The sequence below is a fragment of the Sabethes cyaneus genome, chromosome 3 (genome assembly GCF_943734655.1).
Source record: "Sabethes cyaneus chromosome 3, idSabCyanKW18_F2, whole genome shotgun sequence".
Classification (NCBI taxonomy): Eukaryota; Metazoa; Arthropoda; class Insecta; order Diptera; family Culicidae; genus Sabethes; species Sabethes cyaneus.
The window spans coordinates 65,475,059-65,489,608 of record NC_071355.1 but is presented as its reverse complement, the minus strand read 5'-3'; the positions used below and the strand labels follow the sequence as shown (position 1 = coordinate 65,489,608).

General features: G+C 42.2%; 1 protein-coding gene across 1 annotated transcript in view; it reads left to right on the top strand.

Moving 5' to 3' along the window:
- Positions 1–14,550, top strand: part of LOC128739660 (uncharacterized) — a 48,034-nt gene that overhangs the window by 16,886 nt on the left and 16,598 nt on the right. Inside the window, exons 2-4 of the mRNA XM_053835155.1 lie at positions 4,540–4,689; positions 4,782–4,970; positions 12,888–13,256. Coding sequence (XP_053691130.1) covers positions 4,540–4,689; positions 4,782–4,970; positions 12,888–13,256 — 708 coding nt within the window. The remainder of the gene's footprint in view (positions 1–4,539; positions 4,690–4,781; positions 4,971–12,887; positions 13,257–14,550) is intronic.

Sequence of the window (14,550 nt, the reverse complement as noted above, 5' to 3'; positions counted from 1 at the left end):
GTTCGCGACACACGGACATTGACTATTGAAACGATGAGCTTGACGTATTTGATGAGTTCAGATATTTGGGATCTCTAATCAGCGCTGACAACAACATGAGCAATCATTTGGCGAAAGACGGAAGTTTGCGGTTGGCTGGCCATGTCACAGGGATGCTGGCCGCTATTGCAGCGAAATATGTTCTCTTCAGCACCAGGAATAGGAACACGCACCAGGAATAGAGGGGCTCAGGCCAAGCAGCACACTTTTCGCACTTATGGTTGTAGAAACTTATTTATGGCTGAAATTAGTCATTAATCGGTTGCCACAACTGATTTGCAACAACTGATTGACCGGCGACTTATCTGATATAATAGCAAAACTGGAAATAACGTACAGTATTATTAAAACCAAAGGACTATCGTATCCTGGTTGGACAAGTGATTTCAAGTTAAACCTTCCATTTACCGGAACGTGCAAAATCTGGTGCCAAACTTCAAGTTTGCACCGTAAAAAGTGCCAATCTTATCTTCACAGACAATGGGCAGACCAAAGCCTAAAAGAGCTGAACATTTGGTTGGTCGGACGGTCTCCATTTTTTTGATTAGGGTGTTCCAGCTGTCTGTCAGGCCGTGCTCTGACAATGATTGACCGGCATTCGTTTCGGTTGGGCCAATCGCATTGTAGGAGCGCTACAGTACAGCCGAATATCTATTCATTTGCTTCGGTTATAGATTAACAAATGAAATGTTAAATCCCCGTTTTTTTTTTCATCCCCTAATGATTGGATGCATTCAAAAGCTTTAGCTCGGCACAGCTTCCCAACAGCGGGCTGCACATTATACAGTTTTGGAAGGTTTTTGACTGCCACTGCACTTTTCCACAGTACAACAGCGAAATATAACGTTCGATCCAACCGCAGCCGTAGGGTTACCAGGGCAGTGCGGTTGCATTATCACCGCAAATCCATTATGACTTTCCGGGCAGTCAGTTCACATAAAAACACACTTACAACTGCCATCCTGCTGCCGCAACCGCCTGCTGACAGAAGCTAACACAGCTTAGCTCTTGCGGTGGATAATAATTTTCCCGGAAACGGCTCTCGAACCTCGGTTCGAAAGCAATCGATTGAAAGCTTCAATTAAATCCATCCCAATCGCTGGTTACGGGTTTCCATGCGCTTCTCCCATGCGATCCGCCCAACCCCCTCTTTTTGACCGACACCGTCCTGAGCCTGACCAAAAACCGTCGGACATTCTCTAAGCACTCTCACCACCCGATTTCGGCTCCCGTATTGGCTACCGATCGGCTACGGCTCTTTTGCTCGCTCTCTCTTCGCTTTTATCTGTTTGCTTTTATTTTTAAACTTTTCGACCCACTTCTCTTTCTCGGCTGTTTCGGGCTTCGGCACGCACCCCTTGCCCGAGCCCGGATATTGGTCACTGTCCGAAAAGAGGTGGACGCCCATTTTTCGCCGTCCACGGCTATTCGTGCGTTTTCTTCCCACTTCCTTTCGATATCCTTTGCTTCGGCTCGCTGGCCGAAGATTTCCGAACCGCTGCTGACCGATGGTCAGCCAGTGCTAGGCGACCGGGCTGCGTCCTCGATGTATCCAGCCAGCGAGTAGGAACGAGTGTGTTGCTTTTGAAGATTTATCGCTCGAGGGGCGACATCGGTTCGGTCGGTTCGGTGGTGCAATTGGACGCGTCTGTGCGTCGATAATTTAATTAATTTGTAACACGATGGACAGTCGCCAATTTGACTTGCGGGGTTGCTAGGGTTTTCTGGTTTCCAACTAGGCAATGACGGCTGACTGGTGTGCAAATATTATAACGAAAAGCCTAATCCCTCTCGCATTGCTTCGGGGGATTATTTGCTCTACATATATATGTTTTAATAGCGTCACCCCCCTCCCTGGTGCGAAGCCCCGAATCACAGAACAGATGGATATAGATTTACAGCAGCCTAACCGCAGAAGCCACGGCTTGCCGTACGGCCGGGCTCAACCGCAGAGAGCTCTAGTTTTATTAATTTAATGACGCAAGTGGCTGGTCGCACGTAGTCTTCGATCGATGTTTGCTCTCCGGTAGCAGGTTGTGTCCCTTGCCGTCGACTAATTCGGCTTTATTTGCTTGTTGTTAGGCCCATTTAGCGAAACTTGACAAACTTGTGTTTGCTTATCGCCTAATCTCGATTGTTCTTTTTTCTCCGGGTAAGACGCAGGCTGTGGCTGTGACGCCACCACCCGGTTTGTGCTGGTCCAATTTGGTGTCATTACTCAAGCATAACCCACACTGGCTGGCTGGCAGCAAGGACGAAGACTATTGATATTGTCCGCTGGCACGGACCAGCCGGCACGATCCGAGGGAAAAAACAATACCATATCGCGTCCCCGTGTCCCGTCGCGTTCGTCTTCTCCGTGACCTTCTCGCTGGAACACCGACATCTCGGAACATTGACAACTGTGAGGCGGCAGGTTCATTTATCAAATTATTGATAGTTCTGTTCTGGTGTCCCTTTTGCACGCTCCAATCCACCGATAAGCGCCCGAGTGGGACAAAAGCTGCTCCCGAAGAATCGATAACTGTACTTTCCCATAGAGCCAAAATTAATCTAATAAATATACGATTGCCAGCCAGCTCCGACCGGGGAAAACATGGACAAAAACGTGAAAAGAAAATCTAAGGAAAACAATAGAGAGCCGCTGACTGCGTCAGGAATAATCGCAAGTCTTTCATGCGAGCGAATTTTGTGATAAAGGACACCACCCTGTACGGACGAATTGAGCATTGTCGTCATATATGACATAACTTTTTGTGACTCTCCAATATCCTTCTTAGGATTGCATAAGTTAAAGGCATTTAACTTTTACAAAACTTCGTTTGTGTTTCATACATGCGTCAGCAACGTCGGAGCTTGACGTCATAATTAGCAATTACTTATGCAATCGCCCGTAAGTCGTACTTTTTCATTACACACAAAACGCGCCCCGATTTTAATCCACGTTGAAAAGGTCAATAAAATTTATCTCCATCGATCTCTGCACCATCAATCCGTGTCGGAAAGATATGAATATCGTCTCCGAGAGCAGATTGCGGCATTATTTATTAACCTTTTGTGTGGCGGTCTCCTTAAATCGCTCGCACGAATTAGCCTAATATATGATACTTGGATAACAGTTTCTCCTCCGTTGCTGGTACTGTTGAGTACCAGGCAGTACATTTGGCGTGTGTAATAAGGCAAAAGCAGCAAAAATTACCATATTAATTGTTTCGATCCTTCGGCTGGTCGTAAAATCGAACCCCCTTTTTGCGCTGCTGCTGCATTGAAACTAATGTCCTCTTCATCGGGCCCCTTCGTGCTGAATCTTTTATTTTATGCGATTCCTCTGCAAATAGGTCAATTCTCAGCAAAACCATAACCGCACCAGTCGCTGCGCTCTAGTGCTCCGATGTGTGGATTTTCGTCCAGACCGATCTCGGCAAACCAAGCCAAGGCAAGAAGGATTCCACTAAGCAGCCGGTTGGAGGTTTACGACCAACCGCCCCACTATTTAATGACTACTCTACTAGTACTCATCTGGAGTTTTCTGGCACTGGCAGTGATTTTTATTTCAATTTTATTTCCGCTACTATCGCCTCTCAGCCCCGGCCACACCACTACTTTACGACGCCCGCATCAAATCCTTCTATCCCCTGTAAGAAACATTAATTACACATCTTCCAATAGATCTAGTGTTATCCTGCCGCCTCTTCACCGCACCGAACACAATCAGCCATTTCTGGCAAAGAACGAAGATAAAATCGAACTTATTTGTCCTTCGAAGCGCACAGCGCGCTTTGCTTTGCACGCCACCGAAAATTAGTAGTGAGACGCTTGTCCGCTCACCAGTCCGGCACCCGCCCATCCTTTCGCCCTCGGTGAAATAGGGTGAGAGCAAAATTTATTATATTAATTCCCAAAAATGAAAATAGCGCAATTTATAACTCTCGATATAAATAAGTTTTAGGAAAGTGTTTTCACACAAACTTTTATTGTCTCCCTCCCACCCCCATTTTGGCCATCTCGACAATGTCGAGTAGCGAGCGAACCTTTCACCAAAGATGCTGTGCTATTGTGTCCTGCGGGCGGATGGGCTAGGATTCCTTCTGTCTGGTTCGGCTGTTGGAAAGAAATGTGGTGTGTCAACCGAAATTCCTCCAGTTCCTGACACTAACGGCCAATGGTTATTATTCTTGTAGCTCGTAAAATAAAGGGCCACCGTGATGGTGGCGGACGGAACTCGACCACTATTAGTCCCACCGACAATCGTCGCAAAACGGAAAAGAATTTCAACGATCGCCCGTTCCCTTTAATTAATCCAAGAGGCGTGTAAAAACCACTTCTACTCTTCCGCCGCCGACCGGCTTCGGTCAGCAGCAAAGTCAGTCATCTTTCCGTCTTCCGAGAAGACTACTGTGTTGTTCTACTAGCGGCAGCGGCAGAAATCTAATTAAATTCATTAAATTAGCTGTGATGAGATAATAATTTTTAATTCTTCTACCCTTTTCATTTCCGCAGATTCAGACACCGGAGAATCTGAAGGCACTCAAGATATCCTAACATGCGGGTCCTGTCAGAAAACATTCGCCCTCTCCGACATTGTGCGATTCATCCAGCACAAAGTGCTGCAGTGCAACAAGGAAAACTACGGCCAGTGCTACTCGCAAGGTAACGGCGAACCCCACTACTCACGCCCGGGTTTTAGGTGGACAAAAACTAATGGTTTGATTTTGCTTTTTTCGTTCATTTTCATCTCGCAGCAACGGCCGGTGATCGCGATTCGGACGACGGCCGACCGCTGACGCTGGCCAACTCGAGGCGACCCTCGATTTCGGCGCCGATCTCAGCCCGCAAGTCCAGCGGGTCCCGGGTACACACGCCCCCACCGACGAGTCCTGCCGAAATGCTACGGGACGGTGCTTCCAGTACGCCCAAGCGGCTCAACGAAGGTAAGTGATGGCGATGATAGCCTGCGAATTAAACGTTTGGGGTTTAGAATGAGTCAGTTTGATTAGTTTTTACTAATCTCACTAATCTGTGGCAGAAATTTAGTAAAATGGAATGAAAAATGGATTAAGAAACTCTGACGGGGTTTTTAGACTTGAACTATTGAATTTTAGCAATTGGTCAAGCTGCTAATACGCAAGCTGCTAAGGAGTGCATAGAATTACATTAGGCATTTAGACTTATTTCAAGCACTGAATTGCGACAGTATTCGGTTTTATGCTTAATCAAAATGTTCAAATAAAATTAAATTTTAACTTCACAAACCATTCGAAAAAACATAACTCAGTATTCCTTGGTCAGTTACCAAATAATTTATTTAATATAAGCGTCTTATTTTGTCTGTAACCAAAACCAAGCCCCTGCCAGGACACCATATCTTTGTGGTAAGAATCGTATTAAACGAAGATTCAAACAAAGTATGCCAAGACAAGCATCAGTAACGTGGTTCCATCTAAGAGTTAGAAATATATTTAGGTGTTTTGGTCATATATTCCGGATACCTCCGTTATAGTGACCCTAGATTATCACATCAAAAAAGTGTTTTTCACCGAAATTATAGAAAATTAGGAAGGGTACCTCCGATTCGCTCTCAATTAGACGTGAGGCGTCGCGCTTGGGTTACAACTAGTTCTACATAACAACCATTGATACATATATGAAATGGCGACCGTATCAGCAAGAAACTCAAAATGTCTGCAACCACTGCACAATGTAGATATTCTTTAAAATAAATACGCTTATCATGACATCTCCAAATGCTAGCTTTTGATGCCAAAGGATATTTTAATACGAATTCCAATGATACGGTGCCTGTTTACGTTTACGTTACGCGTTCGTACCTGGTAGGTTTAATCGAATGAAAAGCATTTTACCTCATTTTGTCTGTGCAGAGAGGCAAAAGACAATTTCTTCGGAATTTGCCGGCATAAATCGAACTTTTTTCTACAACTGTTGTAGATGTTGAAACCAATAATTAGTGTTCAATTGTGGCAATCACAGCCTTTTTGCTCCATTTTTTTGTTTTGCGTCACGAACCTTGGGGTCAAATGTTCTTCATTTTGCCTAAACTAGAAAATGAAACATAAAAAAATATCCAGCCATTGAAATTTCCTTGAAGTAAATACATTAAATCCTGCCTATCAGAATCCAAAGATGTTCACTTTTACGTCTTTTTATCTCAAAAAATCAGTACAAAATTTCCTTGCTTCATTTGACCAAATTTGCTGGAAACAACCATGAGTCGTAACAAACACCATACCATTGGAATCTTGTTGGAAATATTGAGATAAAGGTATTTTTACGAAAAAAAATCCTCACTGCGCACTGGCATTCTCAGACTCTGGCAGAAGATGTGGAACCGATCTTCTAAAAGCATGTTTTGATTTAGAAACGTGTCAAAGTTGTCCGTGTAGTATCATGGCATAATTTGGCCACGCCAGTGTGTGTAACATTCTTTTAAAAAGGGGGAGGTGTAGTAGGAAACTTATACAATTATCTAACTTATTTTTTTTATAAACAATTGAACCAGTTTAATGATGATGGTTGTTGATGATGGCAATTAAAAACTCTCTATGAATTAAAAACTGATCTCTATGAAATATTCTTTCTGACAGCACATTTAAATAGTTAAAGAACGAATGTACGAAAATGTACATGTTACCCTCTTTTCTACTCTGTAGTTGGTATATTTAATCTATTTGCAGAGAGCCTGGCTTTTGGTCTAAAAACCATAAGTTCATCTCCGAGGGTCCGGAGTATCACTTAACCTTTATTAGCAAAGATACTCCCAACGACTGCATACTGCAAAATGTAATCTGCAAATTAAACAATATCTTCAAGGGAAGCGTTTGGTACGGGAGGTCCATGCTTTCTTCCTTCCCCTTGATTTCAATGAGTTGAATGGAATTAAGTATAATTTCTAATTCCACTTGATTCTTTGGAATTCTCTCTGCGGTACATACTGCGCAGTTGGCCTGGCCATTGACAAGAAAAATGTCCGATTCAAGCAATCGTCATTTTCCAGGATGCCTTCAAGTATTGGCTGCGTTAGTGTGAGATAAGAGATAAGAATGTACGAAAATGTACATTCAAAACGTCGGTAGAAGTGAAAAACAGCGATTGTTTTGCTACATTTATGACTTCGCAGATGAAAGAAACTCTATTAAATGGTTTTAAATTAAACAGTTCTCTCAGAAATATGGGATTTGAAGGTTAAAATTTAAGAGATGATGGTATTTTACCCACCTTCAACAGGAATGGCCACTAATTTGATGCTAACTGAGTTGCTAGTGGTGATGCTGTAAGAATTCTATTTCGAACTAAAAACAGCGATCTTCATTCGGTGGCAGGCGTGTTAAATTCCTTTACGGAAGTAATGCTCTAGTGATTAAACCTACGTTTCTGTTGGTTATGATGCTACGAGCCTAGCAAAATTTCCAGGTCATTTTATCATTTTAAATCTATCGAGAGGGCATCCGTAGACTTTATAAGCCCAATTGAGAGATAAGTTCTTGCGCGAGACGTATTTAACACAATATTTCTGTATACTAATCATCGGATGATTTCAGCAACTTCAATCTTCAAACAGGTTCCATAATCTATCAAAACTCCTTCTAGTTTTCGATTATTTAAACGGCGTTAAAGATTTCAAGATTATTAGCATACGTTTCAAAGAAATGACTTTGCAAAAGACTGAGATTGGCACAGGTCCCAGGTTACTTCCATGAGGTACTGTGGGATTTGTTTGGTTCTTATTAAACGACCATCAGAGGCACCTACAGTATGCTACAAGCAAACTGCGGACAAGTTTAGGAAGAAGAAGAAGAGTCAATCATAAGTAAGTACAGATTCTCGCTCTTTTCGCAACAGTTTTGATATTTGTTCCTTATCAAAAGCTGTATTGTTCAAGATAATTTATAAAGTCCTGTAGAATCATGTATTTTTCATCAAACAAATCATACAACTGGAACGATCGTCCACGCATTAAATCCGCCAAGTAACTCTCGAAAACGGGAACGAAATCATATAAATACTGTCGCAAGGTATGCAATGGGTTCCTTTAATTAACCAAAAATATAGGTAGATGCTTCCAATTTATCTTTGCAAAATTCTGCTTTAAGTCTGCTCTATTCTGCTTTAAGCATAGGCGCTCCAAGGCATAGTCCCTTCTACTTTTTGCAACACAGTTTGTCAAAGGTTTTACGAAGAAAAGTCTGCTATCTCCCATATTTTTATTTATTTTTTGCTATTCATCTAACCATGATTGATCTACATGAAGTGTGAGGTGGGGCAAAGCTCACTTGAGGCGGTCCAAACGAGACCTTCCTCAAATGTGCATAAAAACCCCACCATATTTTAGAAATCGTCACAATACATTTGATACATAAAATTATTACATTCCATTACATTATTACAGCATTACATTGTCATTTTTTTAAATAATAAGCGAAACTGCCGCGGTGGGAACAACCACTTATATATTTTCGGTGCTTAAATCCGTAAACTGATAGAATGCAAGGAAAATTTAAGAAGCATCAGACACAATAATATAAGAATTATTCATAAATAATACAAATAATACCAAAATAACGCAAAAATAACACACACAAATACTGTATGTACAAACATAATACAAAAATGGCACCAAAGAAATACAGAAATATATAAACGATCCAAAAATTATATTAAAATAATCCTAAATGATACCAGAAACCACGTAATAACGAAACAAAAAACTAGAAAAATAAACAAGACATCACAAAACTGACAAAGCACCGCCACAGAAATGAAAAATTGTGCAAAAAAGATGGAAAAATGACTCAAAAATATGATTAGTCGATTTTTTGGCAAAATGCTAACGATTTCAGAGAATTTACAACAAAATGACCCAAAAAAGTGTACTGAAATTATGCATAACACTATAACGATACAAAAAGGAGACAATAATAACTGAAAAATTACTCAAAAATGCCGTAAATATGATGCGAAAACCTTCAAAATAAAAAAGCAATGATACAAATGATACGTAAAACAACATAGTCACTCGAAAAATACTCTTCGTTAGGTGAATATTGAAATGGTAAAATACTCCTCATATAAGGAAGTAAAAAATGATAGGAAATAATATAATAATGCCATTAAAATGGTACAAAAATGACTTCAAATTAATACAAATATGACACAGAACGACGTAAAAATGATATAACAACTACACAGAAAAAGACATGGTATAACAACTACACAGAAAAAGACATGGATTTCAAACAAATATGGAAGAGATACAGAAATAATTGACTGATAATATAATAAATACTCCAAAATGGCACAAACTACCCCAAAAAAAGGCAAAAATTATGCAAAAACGGATTTAAAAATAACAAAAATCACAAAAGATTCACAAATGACAAATAGGTGTGACACCGCCCAGGTAATAAGCATTACTAGTGCCATTCAAATGCAAGCCAATAAGCATTTAAGCAAAACTATTCCATCAAAAAGACTGGCATCTCTTTCTCGCGCCCATACAAATGACAAATAACAGAAGCAACAGCGCACCGCTCCCAACAAAAGTTGTAGTTGTGCTTACATGTATTGGTGGGAAAAGATGTGTGCGAGTGTGGTAATGCAGTGCATACATGTTTGTGTACATCCATATTCTATTATACACACACAAGTATGTGCTAGTTTAACTTTAACTAAGATAGCATTGCTGTTACTGTCGCTCGACTTTTGGCAGAGTTGTCAGTTTTCTTGATGGAGTGTTTTTGGTTTAAGTCACTGCTATTTAAACACTTGGCAAAATATACAACTACTTTACTGCTCTTTTAGTGCTTTTTTGCGGCTGATTACTGATAAGAAGAATTGAAATAGAATTTTAAATGCCGATTTAATGCAGTTAGACAGTCAAAAAGCTAATAAACAGCAACGTGCAGTAAAAAATACCAGATATGCTAATAAGTGGGTGAATTCCCGCTTATGTTAATACTTATTGGTTACCTGGGTACCACGGCACAAAACAAAGCAAAAATGACACAAAATCGATACTGAAATGACAATAATAATGCAAAAAATACACAAAACGGCAGAGAAATGTGACGTATGTATTAGGAAAATGGACTAATTACGGATGGCGATATGAAACTACAAAGAATAATTCAATGGAACAAAGTTTCCTTTAATTCTACGTTAGTTAATTAGTTAGTTAACAAAAATTGACAATATTATGAATTGATTTGTGGCAGCCATGGCAAAAACAGTAAAAGTAGCGTAGTTGCTCGCTGCTTTGTTCGTACAGCCAGCTCCACCCCGGAGCTTTATTTCATATATTTGATGCATCATCGCTTACCTCCTTGGCGGGTAGTTGCTCGTAAGTATGCCTCGTCATCCATTGTTACCACGAAGTCGCACTTCACCGGAAAGATGTTTTTCACCAACACCTTCAGTCGCTCCTTCTGATTGCCTGCTACTCAGACACGACCAACCTCGACTGGCGCTTCTGCATAAAAATATCAATCTCTGGTCCTTTACACAGTAGGTACTTTAACACTGTTTGGCCGATTATTCCTCCCAGGCCTACGCGCAAAACGATGAGGCCATCTTGCTCTCGGTCTTCTTCTTCAGTTTCTGCTGTACTCTACGGTCGCGCAGCAGCACCGTCGAGCGACCATAATCAGGCTTCCGTTCGACGCTCTCGCCTTTCTCCAGAAGGCAGAGGACGTTGTTAATGCCGGATCGGCCTATATCTGGCAGACACGAAGATGTCCTGATGATGTCCAACTTCTTCGCTCCGGAGTGGAGCTGACAGGACGAACAAAGCATCGAGCGTAGCTCAATCATCAGACCACTAGTGTTCTGCTGCTATATAAATAATCTTCAAACAATTCTTAAGTTTTGTTTCATCCAGATGCATGTAATGATGACGTTCAACATTTTGTCGGTCGTCTAAGTGCTTGCACATTGAAAATAACCAGGATGACCTTGAAAAAATTTCAGAGTGGTTGCGGCGAAGCAACCCTGCAAAAAATAAAGCGCTGTTTAGGGAAGCTCCGTAGTCGCAAGGTTACTGAGTCTGCTTCGACAAGCAAGTAGTTGTGCGCTCGTATCTTAGTAGAATCAGGCTACTCGATGTCAACTATCTTTAGCATGAGTTTATTCTCAGGCCCCTCATTTCCCTTCTTCATACTGAAATCTATATCACCCCCATGAGGCCTCCTGACAGTGCAAAAACCACTCTTCTAGTTTATAACTGATTAGAGTAATGCAATGAATCCTCGCCAGGGACAGCTATAATGGGTAAAGTAGAGCAAGCTATGAAGGAAGGATAAACCCAACACACACTAGCACTCATAAAATTTAATAAACATATCGCGCATTCACATTATAGCAAAAAGAAATGCAGTGCAGGTTATACAGCAAACATCAAACAGACGATAAGATATTGATTAAACATTGTAATCGGTCAAACTGAAAGCTTTATTCAGCGGGATCAGTTCCGGTGTAGTGGTTAGCATTCAAGCCTCTCACGCCGAGGACCCGGGTTTAAATCCCAATCGATTAGTCCATACAGGGCAAAAAGCGCTGTTTATAACAAGTCACCGTCGGCTAATAATTGGATCTATGCCTCCGGTATCGAGCATCGAAATAAACGGTAAGATCATTCAATGCAGTGGTCAGACAGTGCGAACAACCTTGGTTAGAAGTTCCAGAGTGATCTCAGTTTGATAGCCCAACACTGTAAGAAAATATTTTAATGTTTCTGCTATGCCGGTCGACACTAAGCTAAAACTGTTCAAATTACAACTCCTGCCGCACTTTTTTCCACATTCCCCTCAGCGCAAGTTCGTCTACATGTTACATTAAATTGCTGCGTACGTTTCGTTTATGGTATAACCCGTCATGACCATGTGAGCCATCTGCAAAAGAATTATTGGTTAGGATGTTCTGATCAGCTTTTCTGTACATACAGATCTTGGATGTTTCTGAGAAAACTAGTGACCACACATACTTCCGTCACAAGAAAATGCAATTCTGCTCTGGTCATGCCAGTGAAAGGAAGTTCCACAAGGCTGTCACATGGGACCGCTTTCGACCGTGCTGTCTTCAAATGATCTAGCTTTGCTTCTAAATGTCAGAAAACTATGTTGAATATCCTCATCGGCTGGTGCCATACAAACTGATTAGTGATTAGAATAGGCGAATTTGCGGCGATCTTACCGATCCTCTTGAATTGAACCGAGCGAGATGACCACGTTGCCTTACCCTATGTCAGGTTAATATTGAAAGCATCTCATCAACAAGAATTTAGCACGATTTATCATTTATTAATAACTCATTATTAGTATTTATCATGCAGTGGTTTGGCGTCCGCCTCACTCAGGTAATCCCCCTGCGCATCCTGGTCAATGTAATTTGTTGAGCCCGGTACGTTCAAACATCATCGGAGACGACCTAGACATGCGGCATTTATCGTTCAATCACTATCAGCACCGAAGATTTATAGTTTCACCGCGGCGCTTATTAAACACTCTTGCTTTCAATGAACCGAAGCAAAAGATTATTTATGCACTGAGTCGATCTTATATTTTCTAAGGTTGACCTTAGATGTTTCGCATTATACGTGATATTTATAACGACTGAAACTCGCACAAATTATGCTAATATAAGGATAAGTAAATTAATAAAGCTACGCTAGCTACTTCTATTTTGATACTCATCTACAGATTTACCTACAATTAGCTAATAAATATTGTTTCCGTTCGTTTGATGTATAACTTATTGATAATGTTACTAGAATAGTGTTGTCCAGTCCTTTCAAAGCAATTCTCTCTAATGAACGCTTTCTTTTCGTTTATTCTCCGCAGATACGGAAACCGCCTGTTCGACGCGTTGTCCCTCCAGTAGCAGCCCGCTGGGCACCAGTGCCAGCGGAGCCGGCAGTGGCGCTGAGGATGAAGATCCTAGCAGCAAACCGGCCGAACCGTCGTCATCGTCCGTCGGTGAAGCGGCGGCTGCATCGGCAGCTGCGGCAACGGTGGCCGCAGCGGCAATAGTCGAAATCAAACAGGAACAAACCGAGTGCGACGGCGATGTGATCAACAACGACGACGGTGACGACCGTTCGTCTCCGGCGGTCAACGACGGTGAGCCTGCACTGAAAAAACTTCGCACCACGGCAATTGCAGACGCCGAGTCGGCCGCCGCCAGTACGGCCAGCAGCAGTAGCAGCAGCGGTAAGTTTCCCATTGCTTATTTATTTTCGCAACACGGAATGACGTGCAAAACTGCAAACCCCGAGAAAAAAAAACACCTCCATAGTCCGTTTAAAGAGCACTCGTATAAATTGTATTCGTGTCTCTTTTGATATCATTCCCTCCGGCTGGGTGATGTCCAGCTCGAGCGATTAAGTGCCCTACGGTGTGCCCTGTTTGTACGTTTACCTGCTTGTTTTGGCCAGTAGCTTCTCACTTCCAGGATGAGTAGTGCATACTCGGAAAACACACAGGAGGGAAGACTGTCCCCTGAATAGACAGTGTCCACTCACATGTCAATTGTGATTACTCTGCAGAGTGCATAAAAATATCAATTACTGCCAATTAATTATTCATACGAAGTGCTCTGCAGTCCAGTTTCCTCTTCCTCAAACCCCCGTTTTGTCGTCTCTGGTTCTGGCGCTCTTGACATTTGGTCTGCCTGCTGCACAAAAAACCAAACCGAGAAGATTTAATCCCAAGCCGTTATTGTGTGCAGTCCAGTTAAATCGGTGCTTTAATACATCGCGCGCTTGAATGCCCTTTGACAAGCTCTCACTCGCTCGCCCCTTAACCCTTTCAACGCGAACAACCCAGATGTCCATCAAGTCACGGTAGCTGCATTTTCGGTTGCATCCATTCAGCAGTCTTTGTTCGCACATTCCCTCCCTCGGCGGTCGCTCTACCTCACGCTCCACCATGCCAAACAGCACCCCGTTGCGTAAATTGGTGTTAATACCCTGGTTCCCGAAGCAGCGACCATCGAGAAAAGAGTTTATAAATAATATCGGTGATTTGGAAAATCCACCGTATCCTCCCGGTCTATTGTGTGTCATCTACGACTCGGATGCTGGCCGGCCAACGAAGGGGAAGAGCTGACTAACGCAACGGTAGGAAGCCAACGATTATGACGTTTCAACTGCGAAAGGTAACCCCCGAAACGAAACTCTCTTTGTTATGCAACCTCAATACCGAGGAGTTTGCCTCTTGTTCTTTACCGTTTTATTCTTGTCTGTGTTTTTTTTTGGGTCGGAGTCGGCAAATGTCTCACCTCATTGTTACCGAGTGGCTATTCAGAATGTCACGAATCGCTCGAAATCCTCGAGCTTCGAGACCCGGCGGTCCGCATGCTGGACACGAACTTGGCCTGGCTTTCCTCTCCACATCCTGTCCCGTCTCCCAAGTGGGTGGTATTTGTCTAAGCTGTCCCATCCGCCGATCCGCCGGCCGCTTGGCAGTGTATATTTGTGAATAAGCTTAACCTGGGCCTTTATGC